The 25565-nt window shown below is 34.8% G+C and overlaps 2 protein-coding genes across 3 annotated transcripts; both read right to left on the bottom strand.

The window, feature by feature from the left end:
• Positions 1–7158: 7158 nt before the first annotated feature.
• Positions 7159–12327, bottom strand: LOC128201467 (facilitated trehalose transporter Tret1-like). 2 transcript variants are annotated; one of them, XM_052898537.1, is made up of 3 exons: positions 12194–12327; positions 9957–10095; positions 7159–8835 (listed from the first exon to the last, which is right to left on the bottom strand). In XM_052898537.1, the coding sequence occupies exons 1-3, from the start codon at positions 12272–12274 to the stop codon at positions 7565–7567; spliced, it is 1491 nt and encodes a 496-aa protein (XP_052754497.1). In that variant the 5' UTR covers positions 12275–12327; the 3' UTR covers positions 7159–7564. The 2 variants fall into 2 exon arrangements, with proteins under 2 accessions (XP_052754497.1, XP_052754498.1); XM_052898538.1 differs by lacking the exon at positions 12194–12327 and adding an exon at positions 10524–10720.
• Positions 12328–17739: 5412 nt separating this feature from the next.
• On the bottom strand, positions 17740–22720 carry LOC113518979 (facilitated trehalose transporter Tret1-like). Its single transcript, XM_052898492.1, has 4 exons — positions 22505–22720; positions 20824–20962; positions 18381–19019; positions 17740–17879 (listed from the first exon to the last, which is right to left on the bottom strand). Exons 1-4 carry the CDS (start codon positions 22589–22591, stop codon positions 17740–17742), a joined length of 1005 nt encoding a protein of 334 aa, XP_052754452.1. The 5' UTR covers positions 22592–22720.
• Positions 22721–25565: the final 2845 nt, after the last annotated feature.

Genomic DNA, 25565 nt, shown 5'->3' on the forward strand with positions numbered 1-25565 from the left:
AAGCACTTCTAATTAAGCCAGATAACTGTTGGTAAAGTTATAAAAAAGTTAAAGATATAACGCGGGCATTTTTCAACCGATTTCAAAAAAGGAGGTTCTCATTTCGGTAGAATAAGTTCAAAATAAGATTAGTAAGTACCGAGTTCTTAATTACCTACGATATTTGTGAAGTTATAAGGAGTTTCTTAGTAAATTAATATTCATCGTTTACAAGTAAATAATATTATTAGAAACCTGTGATATTTGCTTGAAGGGCATAAAATTTTATTAAAATAATTATAAGTACTTATTTATTTTCTTTCCTCTTTCCGAGCGCTATAATATTAATATTATTTTGTGGAATAACTTACAAATATTAGAATATATTTACAGAAAAGCTCGAAAGAAGAGAGAGAGAGGGAGAGAGAGAGAGAGGTAGAGAGAGAGAGAGAGAGAGAGAGAGAGAGAGAGAGAGAGAGAGAGAGAGAGAGAGAGAGAGAGGAGAGAGAGGAGAGAGAGAAGAGAGAGAGAAGAGAGAGAGAGAGAGAGAGAGAGAGAGAGAGAGAGGAGAGAGAGGAGAGAGAGAGAGAGAGAGAGAGGAGAGAGAGAAGAGAGAGGAGAGAGAGAGAGAGAGAGAGGAGAGAAAGAGAGGAGAGAGAGAGAGAGAGAGAGGGAGACAGAGGGAGAGAGAGAGAGGGAGAGAGAGAGAGGTAGAGAGAGAGAGAGAGGTAGAGAGAGAGAGAGAGAGGTTAAATTGAAATTACCAACATAATAACATTTCAAAATATTTATATTAATTTTCATTATTACATTGAAAATTTGGATTTTTTTTTTAATTTCATTTACTTTTTAATTGAATTTTGTAATAAAGAATATGTAATTGTAAATTCAATTTATTATATTAATTATATTATGACATTTATATGCATGTAATCTGTAGTCAATGTTGTGTACGCCTGCTATAGGTATGCATATTAGCATGCTACACAAAAAAATGTTTTTTAAAGTTTGTATAATATGTATACTGTTGGTGTGCCTAATTCGAAATAAATAAATAAACACATAATACTTACTATCTGGGCTTCTTTTTAATGGATGGCAATGGTATGGCAACCCCGCCTGCGCTAACGGTTTACGCTGGCGGAGCACCAGTGAATCATTATAGATGAGGATCAAAAGGCAGGTCAGTTGGCCCATCGTGATTAATTCACTTTGAATTGAACACGATGGTTTCCAGGAGGAGCTGCAAGGAGGTCGATCTGTCAGGGCGTATTGCAAGCAATGGGGCTACTAGTTCCTATTACTAACAATCCCTTCCCCCACTACCTGAGCTTTGCTACCTATTGCTACCAACTGGGCTTTTAGACGTCATTACTATCAGTCCTTTTCCCCCCAATATGTTCTTTTGAGGACAGGCTTAACACCAGAGATGACGCAAAAATGGCAAGAATGACTTAAAACTATCAGGATGGCAGGACAACAAGAAAATAGTGAGAAGATTGAAGTTTATTGAACTGGTTAGCTTTAAAAGTGGATGAACCTAATTATCAAAATTAGTTGAATGTAAAGAGTGAAATCGAATTTTTTTTGCACCTTTTTGAATGAAACAAATAAAGAAACAAAATTAAAAGTAAGCAAACATCTGAAAACTGTGAACTACTCGTTTGACGATATGGAAAATATATTTCTATGTTAATCATATAATTAAAAATCCCGTGCACATATACACATATACATACACAAGCACGCACGCACGCACGCACGCACGCACCCACGCATGCATGCTCAACTCTGGGTTGGGAAAATTTGATATCTTAGGTCAGATTTATAAATTTATCTACGCAAGGATTTCCAATTCATTCTGTGTATTGCTGCGAATTATATAGTCTTTTTTGCTGTCCGTATCTATAAAGATTATTAAAAACTAGCGATCCAGCCCAGCTTCGCTTGGGTAGATACAATTTTCGAAAATAATATCTAGCCTATGTGAAAGAATCTTTAGAATCAGTTGAGTAGTTTTCGAGATAATCCATTGCTACCAAACAAACATAAGTTTCCTCTTTATAATATCAATATAAATATAGATAAGTAAGTACCTGATATATATTTAATTATTATTATTCATATGTTATTTTTTAGATATGTGCGTTCTGTACAAAAGTCGATTGCTTGGGTACCTCTGTCCCATTCGTGTTTCTACCGTGTAGCAGTTGTGTTTGCATGGCTGTGTTTCGGTTTGAAGGGTGGGATATGACGTGAATTTACAGGGTACAGAGGAATAACATCTGAGTCCTCAGGAATGGCAACGCATGGGGGGTATCATGGGCGTAACAGCATACTCTATTATGTCTATAGTACTGCTCATGTCTATCAGGCGGGCCGTTAGCTTGTTTGCCATTCTAAGTAGCATAAAAAAAATACAGTAGGTACTTAAGTACCGTTGCGTCATCTATCACAATCAATATCTATGAGCACACTCCAATTTCTTAACAAGGACATAACAATACGGTAACCGAAATGTAAAGTTTATCATCGATTTAATGGGTATTATGCCATCAATCCCTTACGGCATAGCTACATAAAATTTATAATAAAAGCAATCGATTGCCAAATAAATATTTCATAGCTAGTTAGTTGACTCAGTGTATCGAGATAGAACTATGTATTTAGGTATATTAATAAAGTCCTTGGCTGCTGATGGTAGATACAGGGCCATGTACTTATCATTTAGTAGGAAACAAGATTACACAGCGTTATATTAAAAAAAATCTTTTGTTTTGTAACACACACGCACACACACACACACAGAGGGTGTACACACACTACAGTACAGCGCGTACGCACGCACGCACGCACGCACGCACGCACGCACACGTGGACACTTGTATGTGTACGCGTCACTGCTTTGTAACTAATAGATTTTTACTCTACAAACAAAACAGACGCTTCAATCGTCACAAAATTAATTCGCATTAATTGAAAATCTTCTTACTTTGAAAGTTGCCCGAAATTAAAAACTAATAATGAACGATATTTTTTGAAGAATTTTGATAAATTAAATCTTTCGAGTTACTTACAGAATGCATTAGACATTATTTCGCCACAATTATTTGTAATCCTCAGCACAGAGTAAATACTTCAACTATTTTAATAAAAAAAAATTTACTTATGGTATATAATCGAGAGATTAATACTAAGCCAGTACCACAAGACATTTTTAAAATTGCAAACTAGGGAATCTTGACTTTGTTCGCGTGATATGTATGTGTTTTCAACTAACTTCAAATGGGAGAATGCTTTCAATTTGGATGTATTTTTCTATGTTTGTTACCTCGCAATTTAGAGATTGCTCCTATAGTAATTCTAACAAAATCGATTCAGCAGTTTAATTTTTTTTATACAACTTAGAATGGCAAACAAGCTGATGGTCCACCTGATGGGAAGTGGTAACCGTCACCTATAGACATGAGTAGTACCATGGACATAACAGAGTATACCGTTTCGCTCATGATACCCCCCATGCGTTACCATTTCTGAGGACTCAGGTGTTATTCCTCTGTACCCGGTAAATTCACGCTATAACCCACCCTTCAAACCGAAACACAGCTACTTCACGGTAGAAACACGAACGGGACAGAGGTATCCAAGCAATCGACTTTTGTACAAAGTCTTCCTCTGGTAACATAAATATCAAAACAAGTGGTTTTGCTACGACTTACCATTTTGTGACTTTCTTTCAAATTAGAAATATATAAAATAGTTAAGTAGCTAATACCTAGGTTTATGCTTATAAGTATGGATTTCAAATGGTGCAACTGAAATTGTTATTAGATACAAACTACTAGTTTCTTACTCATTTATTATCACTAGTTTCTCTTAATTTATTGACTATTATACTTCAAATTCTAAATTTCTAAACTTCAAGTCCTCCATAGAAAAGTTATTATTTTATGCATGACTACACATTCTAACAATTTATGCTATGCGTTGATCAGTTTAGTTACTTCTCTAATATATGTAATACGGGGGGAACGGGATTGTTAGTAATGGGGTCTAATGAACCCATTGCTAGCAATACACTCTATCAGGTCGACCTCCACGTGGTTCCCCCTGGAAACCATCGTGAACAATTCTTGTTGAATTCGTCACAATGGGCTAACTGTCCTGCTTCATCCTCATCTATCATTCTCCACTGATGCCCCGCCGGTGTATACCGATAGCGCGGGCGGGATTACCATTCCATTATCACCCATTAAACAAAAATTGTAATACGTACATAAAAAATGCAAAATGCCTAATCAAATTCGAGGGTATTAGAATATTTTTCAAATCGTTAAGCTAGTTTCATTTGTTTTAGAACAAAGGATACTCTCAGGCTTTTGCAATTTCCATTTGGGCGCATAATCAGATTAGACCTTAAAGCTTTGTAGGGACTTTCTTGTAATTCCATGATGGAATGATAATAAATTCAAGTCGAAAGAAAATTGTTATATTGGAAATATATAACTTATATATGTTTAGTAAAGAACAGAACGGTTTCAGAAACTGAAGAAGATGTATGGATCAAGCTTTCCCCCTTCGCAATATTTGCGAAGTGATTTTGTAGATTAGGAGAAAAGATCACAGAGTTGTAAAGAATTTAGGGATATTTCTCTAGAGTATGGGTTCAATGGTCATGTGGTCTTCGTATAGAACAGGCCACCATCCGAGTATAACGAAGTTAGCTTAAAACCTCTTGACAGTGGGCATTACCTTCACATGAGTAGTAGGCGTAGCTGTAATGAATTCATCCATAAATAATAGGAAAATAGCATTAAATTTCTTGCAATTTCATAAGTATAATTCAGAGACATATATTTAATTTGATCCCAACCATCTGGACGAGTGGCGGTCTTCCACCGTGAGTTTTTCAAGGCACTTTCTTCCACGCACAATCACTCTTTGGAATCAATTTCCAGCGGCAGTATTTCCGAACCGATAAGACAGCATAACCTTCAAGAAAAGAGCATATTCCCTTTTAAAAGGCCGGTAGTGCTGTAGGTGAGCCACATGCTCGTTTGCCCCTGTATTGTAAAAAAAATACATTGTATATATAAAAATTTCCAACATGATAATGAATTATTTTTAATAATATTTTTAGATACAATATCATTGACGACAATAAATACTACGGAAGTTGAGACAACTACTACGGAAACAGGGATATGTGAAGTACAAGTGAATATTTTAAAACATAACTACAAATTAATTTTTTACATTTTTTTGAACAATTTTCCTAATATGTGCATGTTACTTTTAATTTACATTTGAACTATTAGTACTTTGTTAAATTTTATGTAACTTGGATGCTGCAAATAAATGTATATTATCTAATCTCTCCATACAGTGGCGGATTTGCCTTAAGCCCTAGGTGGCCCGGGCCTAGAGTGGCCAATCGTGACAAAAAAATTCACCGATGACAACAAGAAATAATTCAAATTAAAAGAAACCTCGGAAAATATTGCAAACTTTCAAGCAGGTTAACTAAATTTCTCAATCGATTTCGATAAAAGTTAGCAAACAAGTAAATTCATTATGTACTCAATATGATGGGCGCTGAGTAAGGTAGCTGGTACTTACTACATGGCCTGGGGTAGGCAAAGACTGCAAATCCGCCACTGTCTCCATATGTCGCTTTAAGCCACTCTTCCGCAATTACTATTAATCCAAACGAGTTTTATTGCACTGTTCTAATTAATTGTTGCTTTTGATTTAATTTATGTCTAATTGCTATTAAACTAGTCGATGTGTAATGCCTTTTCCTGACCCGAAGGGTGTAATTGCATGTTTACAATCCTCAGGATTGGATTATAAATGTGTGACCATTGAATTATTACCCGATGGCCTTGTGACGCAGCTTTTGTTCAGAGTGCGACGACCTGCTGTTTATTGGTTGAAAAAATTTCAAATTTTCACATACAGTCTTAAAGTCTATGTGTGGATACTTTTAAATTTTAATTAGGTAATATTGTAATTCAATAGTAAAATTTTGTATATGAATCTGCTTTAAATACGGTAATAGTTTTGGATATAATTTTACATGTTTGTGTTTCATTTATTTATAATAATAATAATAATAAAAGATTTATTGCACATAAAAATATACAGTCATGGGCTTACAAAAATTTCAAAGTGTATAAAATGTAGCATTATGCCCAGCACATTAGTGTCTAAACTAGGCCTAGCCTGTATCTTAGACACCAATGCCTTCAATTAGATACATATTTTCGTGCAGTTTTACTATATTAAAATAGTACAAGATTCAGTAAACAACATGTTTTATATTACTAAAATAGGAATTTATTGTTTACTTATTTGCGACAGTAGATGAAAGACTGTAGATTGGTATAGAGTATATTCCTTTTTAAAAGGCCGGCAGCACACCTGCAATGCCACTGGTGTTGTGGGTGGTCATGGGCGGCGGTAGTCACTTACCATCAGGTGAGCCGCATGCTCGTTTGCCCCCTGCGTTATAAAAAAAAAACACGGCGTTTTTAGGAAGGTAATATAACTATTATATCGTTATCATCATGCCAGCAATTCACTGTTCACTGGTGAACATAAGTCTTCCTCTAATTGCCAGTAGTTGCTACGTTTGGCAACCGTGTTAGCAACCACAGTTAGGCTGACATATAAAAAATTACAATATTGATTTTTTTATGCAACTTAGAATGGTAAACAAGATGATGGATTAATTGTAAATAATGGGAGAAACTAGCAGAAAGAATGCATGAATGACGGGATTTGGTTGAGAAGAGTGTTTTTGAGTACGAAGCCAAGCAACAAACAGACAAGTGACAAACTAAAGACAGGGTTGTTTGCTTACTACTACAATTATGTGAAGCCCAGTTTGCAAAGTGTGCACCTTTGCAAACTGGGCTTTTCCAACCACTGTAGAGCCCATCAGCAGGGTACAATTAATACATATTTTTTATTAATGATCTTATCTGAAATCAAGTGCAAAATAATAAGTAAAATCTTTACAGTCTAGAAACTGCCACGCGAAATGAATTTCGTGGCATTCTTTAAGTCTACAGAGAATAGATAGCAAGATTGGTCATCAAGGTAATAAATGAATGGTCAATGCTGAAGTGAAGATAGGTGAGCAAGAATGTATTGCTAATAAAGTAAAAAAATCTATAAAATATACACAGAAGATTTTAATAGTAATATTTTACAATAAAAAAATTAATACATTCAAAAACTTGTCTACTGTTAAAAGCGAGATTTCTCTACCAGTAGGCAAACATTTTTAATAACCGTATCATAATATTGCCTATTGTATACCTTTAACTAGGAAAATAATGTACATATGAATTTTTGTGGCATAATTTTGCACGTGAAAGACCATGCTCGATATATGATTACAAATAAATGATACCATTTCGAGTCACTTCTTTTTCACAAAAATCATGAGGATTAACCTCATGATCTTTGTTCAGTTAATAATACAATTTTATAATATAATATTAATCTTAATTAATAAACATTTCTCTCTTTCTAATTATTATATTCATTTAATGATAATCTGAAACTTCTTGTTTTTTTATAATTTATTATTATCGTTTAATGGTACCATTAACGTATCTGTTTTTGGCAATTTCCTAAATGTTTCAGCTATCTCAACCAATGTTTTATCTTTAGTTTCAGGTAAATATTTATATACAAGAAGTACGATTACAAGGGTAGATATAGCATAGAATAAGAATGCACCATGGTATCCTGATGTTCGGAATAAGTATGGAGAAACTTTTATCACTGTGGCCATAACCATTTTGATAGTCGTAGATAACAAACAAATGCAGGCAGTTCTACATTTTAAAGGAATCAATTCACCCATCAGTACTGTTCCTATATTTATAGGTCCAATACATATAGCAATGGAAAATATTGTAAGCAATAATACAGTTACTATGTTATTTTCTGATATAACCATTAGTTTTATGAGGTATAAATACAATGATAATAAAAAAAGTAAAGCAACACCCACCGATGCTGGAGCTAGTAACAACACACGTCTATTGAAACGTTTTGTTAGGAAACATCCAGTGTACATACAGCCTATTGTGACACCGTCTAATGTGAGCATCCCAATGTATGCAGTGGACTCACTGTTGGTTATTTTCTTAATAATTTCAATCGAATAAACAGTCCATACATACTTTCCAGAAAACTGTTGTATTGCCATAATTGAGAGACACACTAATATTGGTTTGTATATTTCTCTTTGAGACATCGTTTTGAGGGTATTTGTCATTTGTTTCCACAAAGATAAGTCTGACTTGGCATCACTTGTATCATTTACTTTATAAGCGATTAGATTCTTCAATTCCTTCTCGGCGTCTAAGCTCGAACCTTTCAACCATCGATGAGATTTTGTGCATTCATCATACCGCCCTTTCGCTGACAACCAGTATGGGGACTCTGGCCAAATAAGCACAGTCACCATGCTGTAGACTGCGCAAATCAATCCCAATAAACCGATTGTTTTCCAATGTAAAAACGTTCCCATAGCATTCGAAACCCAAATACCCCAGAACAAAGAAGCTCCTTTTATATTCAAAAAGACACCTCGATATTGAGGTGATATGTATTCTGTCATCACCATAGCCGATGTTGTTATCTGCGCTGCTGCTAATACACCTTGAACGCTTTGACTTATCAGTAAACCTGTTAAACTACTTGTAAAATAGTATAAAAGAAATCCCGATAGCGAAGTCAACGATACAATGAGGCACGTGCGCTTTCGTCCAATCACGTCGGCGAGGATTGTCAAAATGATTGCGGCTGGTATACTGCCATAGCTCATGGAGGAAGCTGGAATTAAAAAAAAACAAGAATTTAAAAAGGAGTTCTTAATTCGAATGTATTTATTTTTCTAAGTCATGCGGAATTGATTTCTAGATTACGTTTCTTTTATACATATACAGGTTTGGCCCTACTTTAGTACCATGACCTTTAGTCAAAATTGATGTAGTATTATTTAATCGTAGTATGATCATGGGTTTGTTGTACGCGTCCGTGTAGCCTAACTTCAGGCTGCAGCTGAAAATCAGTGCTTTGCTTTTAAGCAAAACCATCACTGAGCTGTAGCCTATTTGGGTCACTGCGACACACATGGCGAAACCATATTTTCATATTTTATCCTTTGTTGTATATTTTGAAAAGTGTAAATAATTTGATTGTATAAACTCATTTGTAAATTTACGTGTGTCGTAAATGGTTCAAATAAAAAGTTTATCTATCTATCTATCTATCTATGACGTATTTACCAATAAAACTGACTTAGATTTTGACAAAATCATTATGAGACTATATTATTACAGTATGTAATAATATTATAATAAATAATAGTAATAAAAGATGATTCTAGATTCTAAGTTTCGATATCATCCCGAAGTCTTCATCAGGTTGAGTACAGTGTTTATGAGTACGTAGCGTATCATCTCGCTGTGACAACGAAGTCGATATCCAATATCGTATATAAAAAATGAAAGGTTTAAAAATAGTCACCAGAGGGAGACTTTGTACAAAAGTCGTTTGCTTGTGCACCTCTGTCCCATTAATGTTTCTATCGTGAAGCAGTTGTGTTTGCATGGCTGTGTTTCGGTTTAAAGGGTGAGATATGGCAGTGAATTTACAGGATACAGAAGAATAATACTTGAGTCCTCAGGAGTAGCAACGCATGGGGGTACATGGGTGAAATAGTATATTCTGTTATGTCCATAGTACTGCTCATGTTTATAGGCGACGTTACCACTTTCCATCAGGTGGGCCGTCAGCTTGTTTGTCATTCTAAGTTGCATAAAAAAATCTTTGATATTTAGAATCAATTTACAGATTACAATCGATTATTTTTGTTATACGATGGATTTATATGTGGCTTCAATCTACTGAACTAAAATTTTTACGTAAGTCACATTTAAATATGTACTTACACAGCCACGATTCCATCTCATCACTGACCGCCGCGGTGGAGTTGGCCTCCCGCCGCAGCTGGGGGATCAGCACGGTTGGAGATCCGAAACTTAGGCCGTACATAAACGGATATGCCAATGCCCCGCTAGCAATGAGTATCTGAAAATGCCAATATAAGTGATTGAAATATATATTTAGATAGAGAGATAAACATTTTATTTGAGTAACCTATAAAACGTATATTAACAAAATTAAAAATAATATAGTGAAACAAGAATATTTAGGTGCATAATTTAAAAAAAAAACAAAATTATTACATGAATTTGTTGATAATGTAAAGTTAAAAAAATTTAATTGTGGTAAAAATAGTTATTTTGAGTTAAAAATTGATCTACTTAGCCAATTTTGCATATATATAGATAGATAGATAGATAATTTATTTACATTACTTACAGCACACAAATTACAATAAAAAAAAAACATATACGTAATACACAGCAAAAGAGACAAAAGAATAAAAATAAAAAAAGCACAAATAAAAAAAAATACAAAAACAAAATATATAATCTAACATTCTCCTTTCTTACCATTCCTTCATGCGTATGCATATAAATAACATTTTTCTGGGACCAATCTATAAGTGTATCTTTACAGATATAAAATGAGTTTTACAAATCGGTTTCTAAGAGATGGAGTTATGAAGTAACAGACATAAAAACTGGATGCATAATTGGATATAAAATACACAGCTCTAATATCTTATTCTAAACTAATCAGAGTTTATATTATTATTGGTTAAGAAATAAATCTTCAATCAAATAATTTATAAATAAGACTGCACAAAGAATTCTCACGAAAAAGAGAAAATCAACAAAATAATTATACAATATGAAAGTAGTCAAATGAAGGCAAGACTTAGAAGGGAGAGATTTTTTTATGCAACTTAGAATGGCAAACAAGCTGACGGTCCACCTGGTGGAAAGTGGTAACCGTCGCCCATAATCATGAACAGTACCATGTACATAACAGAGTATACTGTTTCGCCCATGATACCCTCCATGCGTTGCCATTCCTGAGGAAAAAGGTGTTATGTCTCTGTGGGTACACTGTTCACTGCCATATCCCACCCTTCAAACTGAAACACAGCGGTGCAACCTAGCAATGCGCGACTTTACTAATTCGATTACTAATTATTTGACTGAGTAAATCATACGGATTATTTGAATGGTTTTCAAATCATTCGACTACTAATTTCATTCATTAGTAGCCGTTGATGTACGAGTCGATACGAACATAGCCGAGGCGACCCGATCGTTTTATGACAATAGTGTTGCCAATTTGAGTTTAGTAAAAATTACCAATTTTCGATAAAAGTAAGTAAAGTTTTAGTAAAAGTGGAAATTGCGATATTAGTAAAGTTATTAGTAAAGTAAGCAGGAAAGTAAATAATTATTATGAATGCTATGAAATTGTTGTATTTGTTGCCGTTTTTTTTCGTCGTTTTAACTGACATAGTTATCTTGTAGTAGTGGATGCAGGTTGGAATGGATTTGGTAGTAGCAGATACAGGGTAAGGACTTTGTTGTTATTAGTTACTGATTAGTAAAATCATTGGAATACTAAAATTAGTATATTACTAATTTAGTAGTTGAATTATAAAATTAGTAATTACTAATTATTCGAATATCAAAATTATTCGGAGTCGCGCATCGCTAATGCAAACAACTGCTTCACGGTAGAAATACAGAGGACAGAGGCACACAAGCAAATGACTTTTGTACAATGTTTTTCTCTAGTATAAATCTAACCTGGATTTAATCTAATCTGTGATTACATAGATCATGTTTCATCTGACAGAGAGAAGTCATGAATCTCAGGTGCTTGGTGTATGAGACGAAAAAAGATCGGAAGTGGATGAATGAGAACATTTTAGTATTCTCTTCACTCTACCTACTCCCCAAAGGTAGTGGTACTTCGTAGAGATATAGCCTCCCTCTCTTCGTGTCTTCTACCGGTTATTCTATTGAGAGTGCTCAGAGGAACTTCATTCCCTTATTCCCCTTTTGTACATCGCACCACGAGATCGGGCCATCGATTGCCTATGCATACACGGTAGATCATCCGTGCTCAAGCTAGCCAATTTTTACGTGAAAAAACATTTAGTGAGCCGACATAGTGCGACTAAGCATTGAGTATTTACGGACCATGTTGTCTCTGTGTTCTCTTAAAGTACTTACAGTGAATATGGGATATTTACCTGTCTCAAAATCGGTCGCCAAGTGTGTTTACTTGAAAATCCTATGATCTTTGGTATCTCTTCGTAATTACAACTGTCCATTATGTGGTTATTAAAATTCAATTGAATGCACGATGTGTCTGTTGTAACTACAAATTTGCACTACCTACTGCAATAACCGTATTATATTTACCTTTGTTAATAATATTAAAAGTATGGAAGTTTGTTTGTTTATAACTTTATGGTGTATTAGCGTCTCATTAAATTTGGTACTTTTAGTAATATATTTTTTTTTATGATTAAAAATGGTATGGCCTGCGCTATCGGTATACGCTGGCGGGGCACCAGTGAAGGGTGATAGATGAGAATGAAAACAGGCTAGTTAGCCCATCATGATGAATTCATCAGGAATTAACCATGATAGTTTCCAGGGAGAACCGCGAGGAGGTCGACCTGGTTGGGTATATTGCTAGCAATGGGACTGGTAGCTCGCATTACTAACGATCCCTTCCCCCCTAAGGTAATATAATATATAGGATGGAAGCGGATGAGGCTACTTTTATTCCGTTTGATCCATATATCCTTATTACGTTTCTTTTTAATTTTTTTAATGGTAAGAATGGTATGATAACCCCGCCTGCGCTATCGGTATACGCTGGCAGCAAAGAGGGATGGTAGGTGAGAATGAAATGGCAGGCCAGTTAGTCTATCGTGACCACACCTGGAATTCAGCACGATGGCTACCAGGCATTGCATATTGCTGATAATGGAACTGTTAGTACGTATGATAAAAAATTACCAGTTTCAGATTTATTCCATTGTATTAACTTAATTACCTATTTGCATGTCAAATTTAAACTTTCTAGGTCATCTGGAACTAGATAAGAGTTTTGATTTAAAGGTCAGCCAGTGATAAAAATGACGATTTTTGGACGTTAATATCTAAATAACCGCTAGAAATGTGTTTATGAAATTTGGAGCATATATATATCTTGTAAGTCTTAATATACGAGCCAAAATTTGGCACGTTTATGTGAAATAGTTTTTATATTATGAGGGGGTCAAAAGTGGCTCCAAATGGTACGTGTAATATTACATACGGTGCTGCTCGCCAGCTTGGACTTGGCTTGACACGCTACTGCGTGTCTAGATTACTAACTACCGGCTGATAAGCGTGGCAACTATTGGCAAAGCCCCCCAAAGAGGAGGCTATAGTGTGTAGGCATCGAATAGAAACCCTATAAATTATACAACATACGTTTACTATCGAAACGGAGTTACATTTTGAATTCCTGGCGTAAGCGCGCAAGCCAAAGCGTAGAGACACTCCAAGAGCCAGTCGGTAACTGCCTTAGTGGCCGCCGCTGAGCTAACGGTAACGCACGGGAGGGAGATGCGCGCGGGGAGGACGATCGAAAAGGGGAATTACTCGCGGCCATTGCGCGGTGGCGGGTTTAGAGGCCCGCGTTACAAGGCTTATGTTTAGCAGTGGACAGTTAAAGGTTGATGTAATTATAAATAAAATACAAAACAATAAATTTTAGATATTTTATCTGTCTCTCTCTGTATGTTTGTTCCGACATTATGCAAAAACTACTGTACTAAATTCGATGCAGTTTTCACTATTGTATTCTTGATGGTTAAATTAAAAACTGGATTATGTTTTATCTTGAAATATTGTCTACTTGTAGTGGCAGTCTATTTCATTGTCTTTCCTACTTTTGAAAACCGCGCGGACGAAGTAGCGGGCATAAAGCTAGTGAATTGTAAAATATTTAATGGATCGTAAACTTGTAAAAATGAAAACAGTATCGAATTTATTTAAACAGATGACATTGGTATATAAATTGAAATGCTTACGTATACAAAAAACATACGTATTCGTGTTTGCTTCATTGATCATCTACAAGTCATATCACACACCTAAATCAACAAACACGTAAGTTGACTCTTAAATTTTTTTTTCAATGGCGAAGGGCATTGTGACACTAGTTCTTAATTTAAATTCTTGAATTGACACGTACAAAGTAATATTTATCTACAATAATACTACTGTAAGTGCGAGGGTGTCGCCCTCTAGTGTCAAAAAATTCTATGTCGTCATTATTTTGCATAAAGATTATTATTTATATATATATATATATATATATATATATATATATATATAGTTTATGTCGGCTTAAAATCCAGTGACCCGGAGGCCATAGCCTCCGGATAAGATGCCGGGGCAATGGGGTTCCCCTCGATACCCCCATCTCATCCGCTACATGCCTTCATGGCGGGTACAGAGAAGACCTGTATTGATTGATTCATTCATTCATTTTGCATGAACAGATTGAAAAGAAGCCGGGTCAAAGTAGTTCGCTCCGAGGCTTCCTCCCGCACCCTTCTCAGAGGGTGAAGAGGACTTGTTTACGAAGCCTTCTCACGTGATTTACCGGATATCAACCCGGCTCGTTCCGAAACATGAATCAAATGAAAATATATTAATGAAATTGTAATATTATTAGAATCTCATTGAAATATTTATAATTAATCTTGTTCATAATTACTTCGCAAAGCTTTTAAAAATAAGCCGGGCATTAAAGACTGTATTAGTATAAACTTGTTGAACCTTATTAGTTGTTTACATTATTAAAAACCGAAGTTAATATACCTAGGTAAATAAATTTAGTTCTAAAGTTATTGGGAAATATATGACGTATATGTACTCGTTTTTACACTCTCTTTGCGTTTGTGTCCTATGTTTACTTGAAGCGTAGATTCTGTTATTTTGGATAAGTGCAATCACCTAATCTTTAACAAGGGGGGGAGGGATTGTTTGTAATGGGGTCAAATAGCCCCATTACTAGCAATATACCCTGACAGGTTGACCTCCACGTGGTTCCCCTGGAAACCACTATGGCTAATTCTAGTTGAATTCGTCAGGACGGGCTAACTGACCTGCTTTCATCCTCATCAGTCATCTATCACTGGTGCCCCGCCGGTGTATACCGATAGCGCGGGCGGGGTTACCATACCATTATCACATATTTAAAAAAAAAACCTTTAACACGAATGTGTACTAAAATTTTAATAATAAACGATACTCGAGGCATTTAAAGATTATGGTTGAAGAATTTAAAGTATATTTACCTATAATATTGAAGTAATATAGTTGATAAATTATACAGCATTCAAAAAGGTGACACTGGTTAATTTTAAATTTTCACGTTGTTTACATATGTTTTAAATACACTATCGACACTTAATGTTATGAAAAATATAATATTTACCTACAAACTGCTTCTTTACTGCTGACGGTTCGTTTTATAAACGGCACTGCAGTGGAAAGAGTGGCTCAGTTCATATATTTAGGACATATCGTGACAGAGAATCTTCGCGATGACGGAAATCTGCAACGGGAACGAAGGGCCCTGGTCGTCCGTCGCAACATGCTTTTTTTATATCACTAAGGTGTCAAACAAGCATATGGCCCACTTGATGGTAAGCGGTTACCGTAGCCTATGAACGCCTGCAATACCACGGGTATTACGCGCGCGTTGCTGATCCTAAAGAAACCTCTTTACCCCCCTTTTGAACTTCGAATTCCATGTTGTAGTCTCTTGGGAAAACCTCGGCAGGGAGCTCATTTTATAACCTGAGTCACAGATAATATAATCCTGAGTGTTCGTGGGAGAAAACATGCTTACGCGAAGGCCGTTGCAGTCCAAAAATGAAACTGATATTGCTTCGCATCTTATTAATGTTTCTATACATGCCAGCTTTGAACACACTGCACCAAAAATGCGCGGAGCAGCATTATAATGCATACCGCATAAGTTTCATCCCAATCATCTGGACGTGTGGCGGTCTTCCACCGTGCGTTTTTCAAGGCACTTTCTTCACGCACAACCATTCTTTGGAATCAACTTCCAGCAGCAGTATTTCCGAACCGATACGACAACATAACCTTCAAGAAAAGAGTATATTCCTTTTTAAAAGGCCGGCAGCACACCTGCAATGCCGCTGGTGTTGTGGGTGATCATGGGCGGCGGTAGTCACTTACTTACAGGTGAGCCGCATGCTCGTTTGCCCCCTGTGTTGTAAAAAAATACCGCATTTTGATGAGGCTTCCGAATTACTGTAGTGCATTGGGCATGTTTGCGGAGTCCAGGGTGATTGATTACTTCGCTATAATATGATCTTGTGTAGAACATTTCTGGGCTCACATTCGGAATCCGAAGAATGAGATTCTTAGCACACTGTCCCAGTGTCTGAACAGTCCCATTCAAAAGTACTGGTCATCTGTGCACCGAGTTAAAACCACTAAATAATGTTCTTTTGTTTCTAGGGTTCTGTACCTCTAAAGGAAAAACGGAATCCTTGTAGGATCACTTCGTTGTCCGTCTATCTGTCAGGACCTTTTTTATTAGGAACGCGTAGAGGTATTAAGTTGGAATTAATATCATTTACCTCCTCAGGTCTGTAATCTCTTAAAATAGTGATAATTAAGCTTCTAAATCTAATCAAGAATAAAATTTATTATTATCATTGTTTTATTACGTCTTGGTTACGACAGATGACGTGGCGCAATCCAAGTCGAAACGTCGGCAATAAAGAAGCAGATATATAGGTGCTATTAACCTGCAAACATTTTTTCACCACGTTGAGTCCTGATAGTGTATTTAAAATATATGACATCAATTTTGGTCATAATATGTTGCTGCGTCATGAAGTACAGTGATGTGAGTTGAGGAAAATTTTTATTTTAGTGGATGGTAATGGAATTGTAGCCCCCCCCCCTCTCGGGGGTTACGGTATGAGCTGGTGAGGCATCAGTGAGGGGTGATAGGTGAGAATGAAAAGGCAGGTTAATTAGCTCACCCTGATGAATACACCTCGTATTCAGCACGATGGTTTCCAGGGGGACCACGAGGAGCTCGACTTGATAGGGTGTAATGCTAGCAATGGGACTGGGAGTCCGCATTGCTAACAATCCCTTTCCTCCCCGTATACAATGCATCTGTAGTCCTGTTTCCCATTAGAGGAAGCAGAAAAAATAAAACCGACCGACATCTCTATTCATTCGTGCTCGATAAATCTGTTTGATTTAATGAATGAATAAAAACTCTATATTATGCCCTTCAAAGAGCGATACAAATTATAAAGATTAACAATATGTACACAAACAGAATGAATATATAATTATGCATAAACTTAATTACCTAAAAGCAAGATAAAGAGTTAATTCGTAATTCTTCTTTCAACCATCCTGTCCAAATGGACAAACCAACGCTATATTATCTTTTCGATCTTTGTCATTACATCGCCTTACACTCAGAATTACTATACGAAAATGATCAATTTTTACATCACCAAGTAATTTTAAAAATAATTGTCATAATTACAAGATGACCTTAATGCATTCATAATCATTGAATTATTCACAAATTCAGGATAGATTAAAAATAATAGACATCTCTATAATCTTAATACAATATGATTAATAATACAATAAAAATATACAGGTATTAATTTGTAACTATGAACTTAATAACTATAATATATATTAATTTTGTGATCAACTATGAAACTTCAGATTTTTCTAATATTTTATTATTATCGTTTAATGGTACCATTAACGTATCAGTTTTTGGCAATTCCCTAAACGTCTCAGCTATCTCAACCAATGTTTTGTCTTTGGTTTCAGGTAAATATTTATACACTAGAAGCATGATCACAAAACTAGACGTTGCAAAGAATAAAAAAGTACCATGATGCCCTACAGTTCGGATTATGTACGGAGAAACTTTAATTACGGTGGCCATAACAATTTTAACACAAATAGACAACAAACAAATAAAGACAGTTCTAGATTTTATAGGAATCAATTCTCCCATTAGTGTTGTCCCTATATTTATAGGTCCAATGCACACAGCCACGGAAAATATTGTCAACAACACAATTGTGACTACGTGATTTTCCGATATGATCATTAGTTTTATGAGGTATAAATACAATGATAGTGAAAAAAGCAACGTGACACCTACTGAAGCTGGAATTAATAATAATGAACGTCTATTGAAACGTTTCGTTAAGTAACAACAGATGTACATGCAAACTATTTCTACACCGTCCAGTGTGAGCATCCCAATGTACGCGGTCGATTCACTGTTCGTTATTTTCTTAATAGTTCCCACAGAATAGACAACCCAAACAAATTTACCAGAAAACTGTTGCAGTGCCATAAGTAAAATACATAGAAACATTGGTTTGTATACTTCTTTCTGAGACATCATTTTGAAAGAACTTAATAATTGTTTCCACGAATTTACGTCACTTTTATTGTTTGCCTTATAAGCGATTAGATTCTGCAATTCCTTCTCGGCGTCTAAGCTCGAACCTTTTAACCATCGATGTGATTTTGCGCATTCATCGTAGCGCCCTTTCTCTGACAACCAATATGGGGACTCTGGCCAAATGAGTACTGATAGTATAGTGTAGAATGCGCAAGCTGACCCTAACAAGCTAATAGTTTTCCAATGTAAAAATGTTCCCATAGCGTTGGATACCCAAACTCCCCAGAACAAAGAGACTCCTTTGATATTTAAAAACACACCCCGATATTGAGGTGATAGGTACTCTGTCAACGCCATCGCCGATGTAGTTATGTGCGCTGCGGCCAGTACTCCCTGTATGCTTTGACTTATTAGTAAATCCTTCAAGTTGTTAGTAAGATAGAACAAAAGGTATCCTGATAAAGAAGTCAGTGAGAGAACAAGGCATGTACGTTTTCGTCCAATTGCATCAGCGAGGATGGTTAGAATGATTGCGGCTGGTATACTGCTATAGATCATGCAGGAAGCTGTAAATAAACAAAATATTGACTTTATAAAGCTGTTACTCACTACGGATGTAGTTTTTTTGTGTATTTAACAAGATATAAGACTTTGTCGGTTTTTTTTCTTTTCAATATAAATTCGAAAAGAAGGCAGTTTCAATTAGCTTGTATTTTTTGTTTTGTTAACTCATAACTCCATCAGTTTCAAAATGGATTTGGAAAAATCATTTTATTTGAAAAGATGTACTTACAGATCTGATTGGTTTAATTGTTGAAATTTTATTAAAATCGGTTCAGATATTTAGTTTTTAGATCAAAATAACTGGTTTTGTTAGTTTTTTTTGTGGGACACAATCTTTAATTATTGTAGTCATAAAAGTTTTGTTTTATCAAAATTGTATCGTCTTTGTAAACCTAATTTTTTAACACAATTTAGTAGTTTTAGAAGATTGTTTAAACAATTTTCAAAAGGAAGTTTTCAAAACGTCTGTTTTATTTTGTTTATACATCACGAACGGCGATATTAGTACAATCCCATTAGATTAGGTACTTTAGTGCATTTACAAAGAAAATTTTAAATTATAAAACGATATCTAAGGTTGTTTTGAAATGTCTTTTAATCTTTTAATTTTTACAAATGATCGCTGTGTATTGTATTTATACAACTGTCTAATATAATTATGTGCGTTATTATATTCTTTACGTACTGTATACATGCAAATGAAGATATCAACACGTTTATTTGTTATTTATTAATTCAGTTTACAATTGATAATAATATCGCGTAACGCATGAAAATAGAATTTGAATGTAGAACCTTATAATTGCAGGTTTTATGTTGTAAATAAAACAAATAGTATTTGAATTTAGAACCTTATGATTGTAGGTTTTATGTTGTAAATAAAACAAATAGTATTTGAATTTAGAACCTTATGATTGCAGGTTTTATGTTGTAAATAAAACAAATAGTATTTGAATTTAGAACCTTATGATTGCAGGTTTTATGTTGTAAATAAAACAAATAGTATTTGAATTTAGAACCTTATGATTGTAGGTTTTATGTTGCAAATAAAACAAATAGTATTTGAATTCAGCGGGTCTACCATGAAATGAAATTTCGAATTTTCGGACTCAATTTCGTGTTTTTGTTTATACCAAAATCGAACCAATAAATGGAGTTTAACGTTTCGTTCGTTATAAATTCTATCATAAAAGTCCAAAGTACAATATTTAAACATTTTTAATATTTCCAAACGGCATGATTATGTACTTTTAACATCAAATTTGTGTTTCGTTTGGCTCCGAAATTTTGGAAAACATTTCATGGTAAGACCTTTGAACCTTTTGATTGCAGGTTTTATGTTGTAAATAAAACAAATAGCATTTGAATTTAGAACTTCATGATTGCAGGTTTTATATTATAAATAAAACAATAAAATTTTTTATATGCTTAGGCCCTAGCCGCCAAGACAAGTGGCCAAATACTCGTAATACGAATTCGTTACCGTACGCATGTGACAGAAAAAAAACATCAGATGTTGTTATCTCGTTCTGTCTCATTCATGAGATTGCGTATTCGTCTGTCACTTGTCTAGATTAAAATTGGTGAGAGATGATGACTAATATTATTGTTACACCACAGGTGTTCTTACACCATAGTGTTATGTCTGTATAGTATTTTGATGGTATAGCAAGTGCTCATAGATCAACAGACATTATTATATATATATATATATATATATATATATATATATATATATATATATATATATATATATATATATATATATATATATATATATATATATATATATAAATATGTACTTACACAGCCACGATTCCATCTCATCACTGACCGCCGCGGTGGAGTTGGCCTCCCGCCGCAGCTGGTGGATCAGCACGGTTGGAGATCCGAAACTTAGGCCGTACATAAACGGATATGCCAATACGCCGCTACCGATTAACGACTGAAAATTGATATGCTAGATTTAGCGATTAAAAAATGTAAAAGGTTTTCCCAATAGACTACGACATGGGGTTCTTCAAAAAGGGGGTAAAGAGGTTTCTTCAGGGTCGGCAACGCGCGCGTAATACCCCTGGTATTGCAGGCGTTCGTAGGCTACGTTAACAGTTTACCATCAGGTGGGCCGTATGCTTGTTTGCCACCTTAGTGGTATAAAAAAATTTAAGAAAGAAACAAAAAGAGGTTTTTTTTTAAATAAGTTTAAATTTTTACATTAAGTAATAAATAGTTTTCTTTTCAATTGATTTAAAAAAAGACGGAGATTTTCCATTCAGTTGTATATTATGTTTGTATTTTTTTTAAAAATATAGTAAGGGGTCTTATAAGAGCACTAGAAACTAAAATAATAAAATTTGTATTTTTTTTGTCTGCTTGTCTGTATGTTTGCTTTCGATATCACGCAAAAACTATTGCATGCAAAGCAGCGGGCGAAAAGCTAGTTTGTTCTAAAATTGCAGCCCGTTTTTAGAATAGCGCGTGTCATTTCAATTACATTTTTTGAACTGATTGCATTGAAACAAACAACTAAATGTTACAAGAACTTACAATATATCAATGAAAACTGCATTCAAATCGGTCTAGTCATTTCTGAGATTAGCATGCACAAATGTACAGACAAACCGACAAACAAACAGGTGGACAAAAATATTAAAATTTATTTTTTTTGGCCTCGGTAAAATAACTAAGATTTTGTATCCGATATTTTAAGACTTTACTGTAAAATAAAGTGTCACAAACAAACAAACGAACAAGGAGATGTCTAAACGGTAATTTTTAGAAATTTATGTCTGTCTGTATATTTGTCTGTCTGTCTGTTCTGGCGTCATGCAAAAACTACTGCACTAAATTGGATGTAGTTATCACAGTTTTATACCAGATGGTCTAACTTAAAATCTAGTACATGTTTTATCTTCTGCCAAAGAAGTGGCTCAGACATATTTTATATGTTAGCAGACTAGGTTTTTAACATTGATTTGGCTTTTGCTGTCATAATCTTTCAATTATTTTTAATGAATAAATAAAAATAAATCTTTATATGTCATAAAAAAATAAAACATATCATTGGTTTTCCTACTTTTAAAATCCACGCATACGAATTGGTGAACGAAAAGCTTTTTTTTTTTTTTATACAACAGAGTGGCAAACAAGCCGACGGCCCACCTGATGGAAAGTGGTAACCGTCGTCTATAGACATGAGCAGTACCATGGACATAACAGAGTATACTGTTTCGCCCATGATACCTCCCATGCGTTGCCATTCCTGAGGACTCAGGTGTTATTCCTCTGTACCCAGTAAATTCACGCCATATCCCACCCTTCAAACCGAAATACAGCCATGCAAACACAATTGCTTCACGGTTGAAACACGAATAGGACAGAGGTACCCAAGCAATCGACTTTTGTACAAAGTCTCCCTCTGGTAAGCTACTCCTAAATGTGTGATAGAGTTTAAATAAACGAATTTAAAATATATACATTTATTTACCTGTCTTAAAATCGGTCGCCAGGAATGTTTATTTGAACTTTTTACAATCTCTGGTATTCGTATATCTTCGTATTTACAATTATCCATTATATGGGTGTTAAAAATATAAAGAATATTATGTTAAAACTATAGATTTGTTCTGCTAATGAAAACTAAAAACACAAAATAAATATATATTCAGTGTTTGCCTATAATTAAATACATTTCGCACGTCTAATGATGTACAGATACAAAATTGTAATGACAATTCTTTGTTAATTATTTATTTTGTGTTACGTTCTTATTTAAATTCGATACATAAATAGACTTTATTCGACGAAAACACTAAAAACTCAATAGGAACAAAAAAAATAAGAGTGATCTTACAAAATTTAATTTTTAAACAAATAAACACAATTTAAACAAACATATCCCTGGTTTATGATATACAGAACTTAACGTATCTAACGTTAAGTTTTGTATTAAAAAAAACATTAAAAAGAGACAAAACGAGAGTCCAAAATAATAATTAAAATTGGTACAGATTCGAACTCGGAAATGGAGATGTAATATTGTTATATTTATTTAAAAAAGTTGGGATCTTTCTTCTTTTAAAAGTCATAAAATTTAAGCAATTACATTTAATGTAATGTAACGTACTGTATTGTTGTGTTATATATATATATATATATATATTTTGTGTGTGTGTGTGTGTGTGTGTGTGTGTGTGTGCGTGTGTGTGTGTGTGTGTGTGTGCGTGCGTGCGTGCGTGCGTGCGTGCGTGCATGCGTGCGTGCGTTATACTCGTAACAATAGGTTCAGAATTGGCAAGATTTATTTATTTTTTATTTATTTATTCAATAAAAATAATCATAACATTATAACAGCAAAAGCCAAATCAATGTTATTAATCTAGTGTGCCAACATACAAAGTTATAATAAATGTATTTAACCCGACTCGAGATATTTCTGAGCCGCTTCTAATATCTTTGGCAGGCTACTACTAAATATATCAGTGATGTTTACAGTATTATTTAATAACCATACTGCGCGAGTTAAGGGAGCGTGCTAAAGTAGGTTAGTTCTTATTGGTGGAACATTAAACGTTAATATGTTTTTTTTATGCAACTTAGAATAGCAAACAAGCTGACAGCCCACATGATGGAAAGTGGTAGCTGCCGCCTATAGACATGAGCAGTACCATGGACATAACAGAGTATACTGTTTCGCTCATGATACCCCAATGCGTTGCCATTCCTGAGGACTGAGGTGTTATTTCTCTGTACTATAAACATACAGAGAACGTGTGCTTTTTCGTACATCGAAGAATGTGGCACCATTTGTTTGCTAATTTGCCACTACGTTTCATTAGACGGAAATCGTTATCAGTTGCCCTTCAAACTCAGTGAAATGGAACAAAAAGATGGTTAATTAAAGAAATTCACTATATTATCTAATTTATACTATACTAGCGGCCCGGTACGTGCTTCGCTGCGTATAAAGTGAAATAATAAAAAATTACAAATTTAAATGACCGCATGAATGACATACCAACGTGCTTGTACTGTCAACACTGAAAAAAGTTTCAATTCGACAGCACAATCCCCATCTTAAAAAGTTTGAATTTGACACAAAAATCCCCATTAACAAAATGATCCGCCATTTATTGAAATCATTTGTTACAAAAAATGTAATAAATGAAGAACCGCTCGACCGATTTTGTGCAAACTTCACATAAACCATCTACTAAATAGTCCGAACAAAGCCTAAACATTTAGTTTGGATGGGTGAGCCCGTTCTTGAGTTATAAAATTATAACGAAAAGTGGCATATATTTTATATACAAAAATTTTTTTTTCAAAAATTTATATATTTATGTGGCTTTTGAAACATCATCCCTAAAAGGGTGAAATGTTGAATAAAAGATTGTATTAAGCAGCGGATTATAGTTAGTTTACACATAAAATAAGCAGTGGGTCTCCAATCAGTTATTTTTAAAATAATTTAGCATTTTTTTTTATTAAAGATAATTTCCCAGGTGTGGCTCGACTCCTTAAAATAATTAAAAATTGTTTTCCATTAAACAAACCGACTTAATTTGTGATAAAATCAGTTATTTTGTTTTAAAAATGAAACTACGAAATCGATTTTGATTAAATTTCCAAGTGACTAATCTGTAAGTACAATCTTTCATATAAAAAATGAATTTTCCAAATCGGCTTACAACTGACGGAGTTATGAGGTAACATACATAAAAAAAGGATCGAAAAAAAGAGAAACTTACTTCTTTTTGAAGGCGGTTGAAAAGTGTATATGTATGTATGTACTCTTAGACATATCTTTGTGCAAAACTGAAACCTTTGCTCGCATTACGAGTATAAAGTGGGCATCATACAATTCTGTTGTGAGCATGGCACACCTGTCCCCACCTTAAATACGCCCATGTCTTTCTGATTGTCATATCTTGACGAGAAAGTATTCACGTCATGATGCCAACATATTCAGATAGACCAGGGGTTCCCAAACTTATTTTGTCTACTGTCCACTTTGAGAATAAATTATTTTTTAGCGCCCCCATTTTTTTACCTACTTTAAAACCACTATTTTTTTTATACAACTTAGAATGGCAAACAAGCTGACGGCCCACCTGAGTGAAAATGGTAACCGTCGCCTGTAGACATGAGCAGTACCATGGACATAACAGAGTATACTGTTTCGCCCATGATACCCCCCATGCGTTGCCATTCCTGAGGACTCAGGTGTTATTCCTCTGTACCCTGTAAATTCACACCATATCCCACCCCTCAAACCGAAACACAGTCATGCAAACACAACTGCTTCACGGTTGAAACACGAATGGGACAGAGGTACCCAAGCAATCGACTTTTGTACAAAGTCTCCCTCTGGTAAAATTACTATTACTTCAAGATCAACAAATCACCCCCAAGCCTCTAAACAACGCCCCCATTTTTTTCTGGGACTCTTACCGCCCCCCTTTAGGCCTGCAGCGCCCACAAGGGGGCGTTATCGCCCACTTTGGGAAAGGCTGAGATAGACAGACGTCTGAATGGATTTTCGTATC

Source organism: Galleria mellonella, unplaced genomic scaffold (assembly GCF_026898425.1).
Source record: "Galleria mellonella isolate WM207_F2 unplaced genomic scaffold, CSIRO_AGI_GalMel_v1 utg44, whole genome shotgun sequence".
Taxonomy (NCBI): domain Eukaryota; kingdom Metazoa; phylum Arthropoda; class Insecta; order Lepidoptera; family Pyralidae; genus Galleria; species Galleria mellonella.

Bases quoted from the DNA above. Each gene is read 5' to 3' on its own strand.
- LOC128201467 (XM_052898537.1), bottom strand. From the start codon at position 12,274: ATGGACAGTTGTAATTACGAAGAGATACCAAAGATCATAGGATTTTCA. The intron at 10,096-12,193 runs GTAAATATCCCA...TGGCATTTTCAG, and splicing joins GGCGACCGATTTTGAGACAG to ATACTCATTGCTAGCGGGGC. The intron at 8,836-9,956 runs GTAAGTACATAT...TTTTAATTCCAG, and splicing joins TGAGATGGAATCGTGGCTGT to CTTCCTCCATGAGCTATGGC.
- LOC113518979 (XM_052898492.1), bottom strand. From the start codon at position 22,591: ATGGATAATTGTAAATACGAAGATATACGAATACCAGAGATTGTAAAA. The intron at 20,963-22,504 runs GTAAATAAATGT...ATCAATTTTCAG, and splicing joins GGCGACCGATTTTAAGACAG to TCGTTAATCGGTAGCGGCGT. The intron at 19,020-20,823 runs GTAAGTACATAT...GTTTATTTACAG, and splicing joins TGAGATGGAATCGTGGCTGT to CTTCCTGCATGATCTATAGC.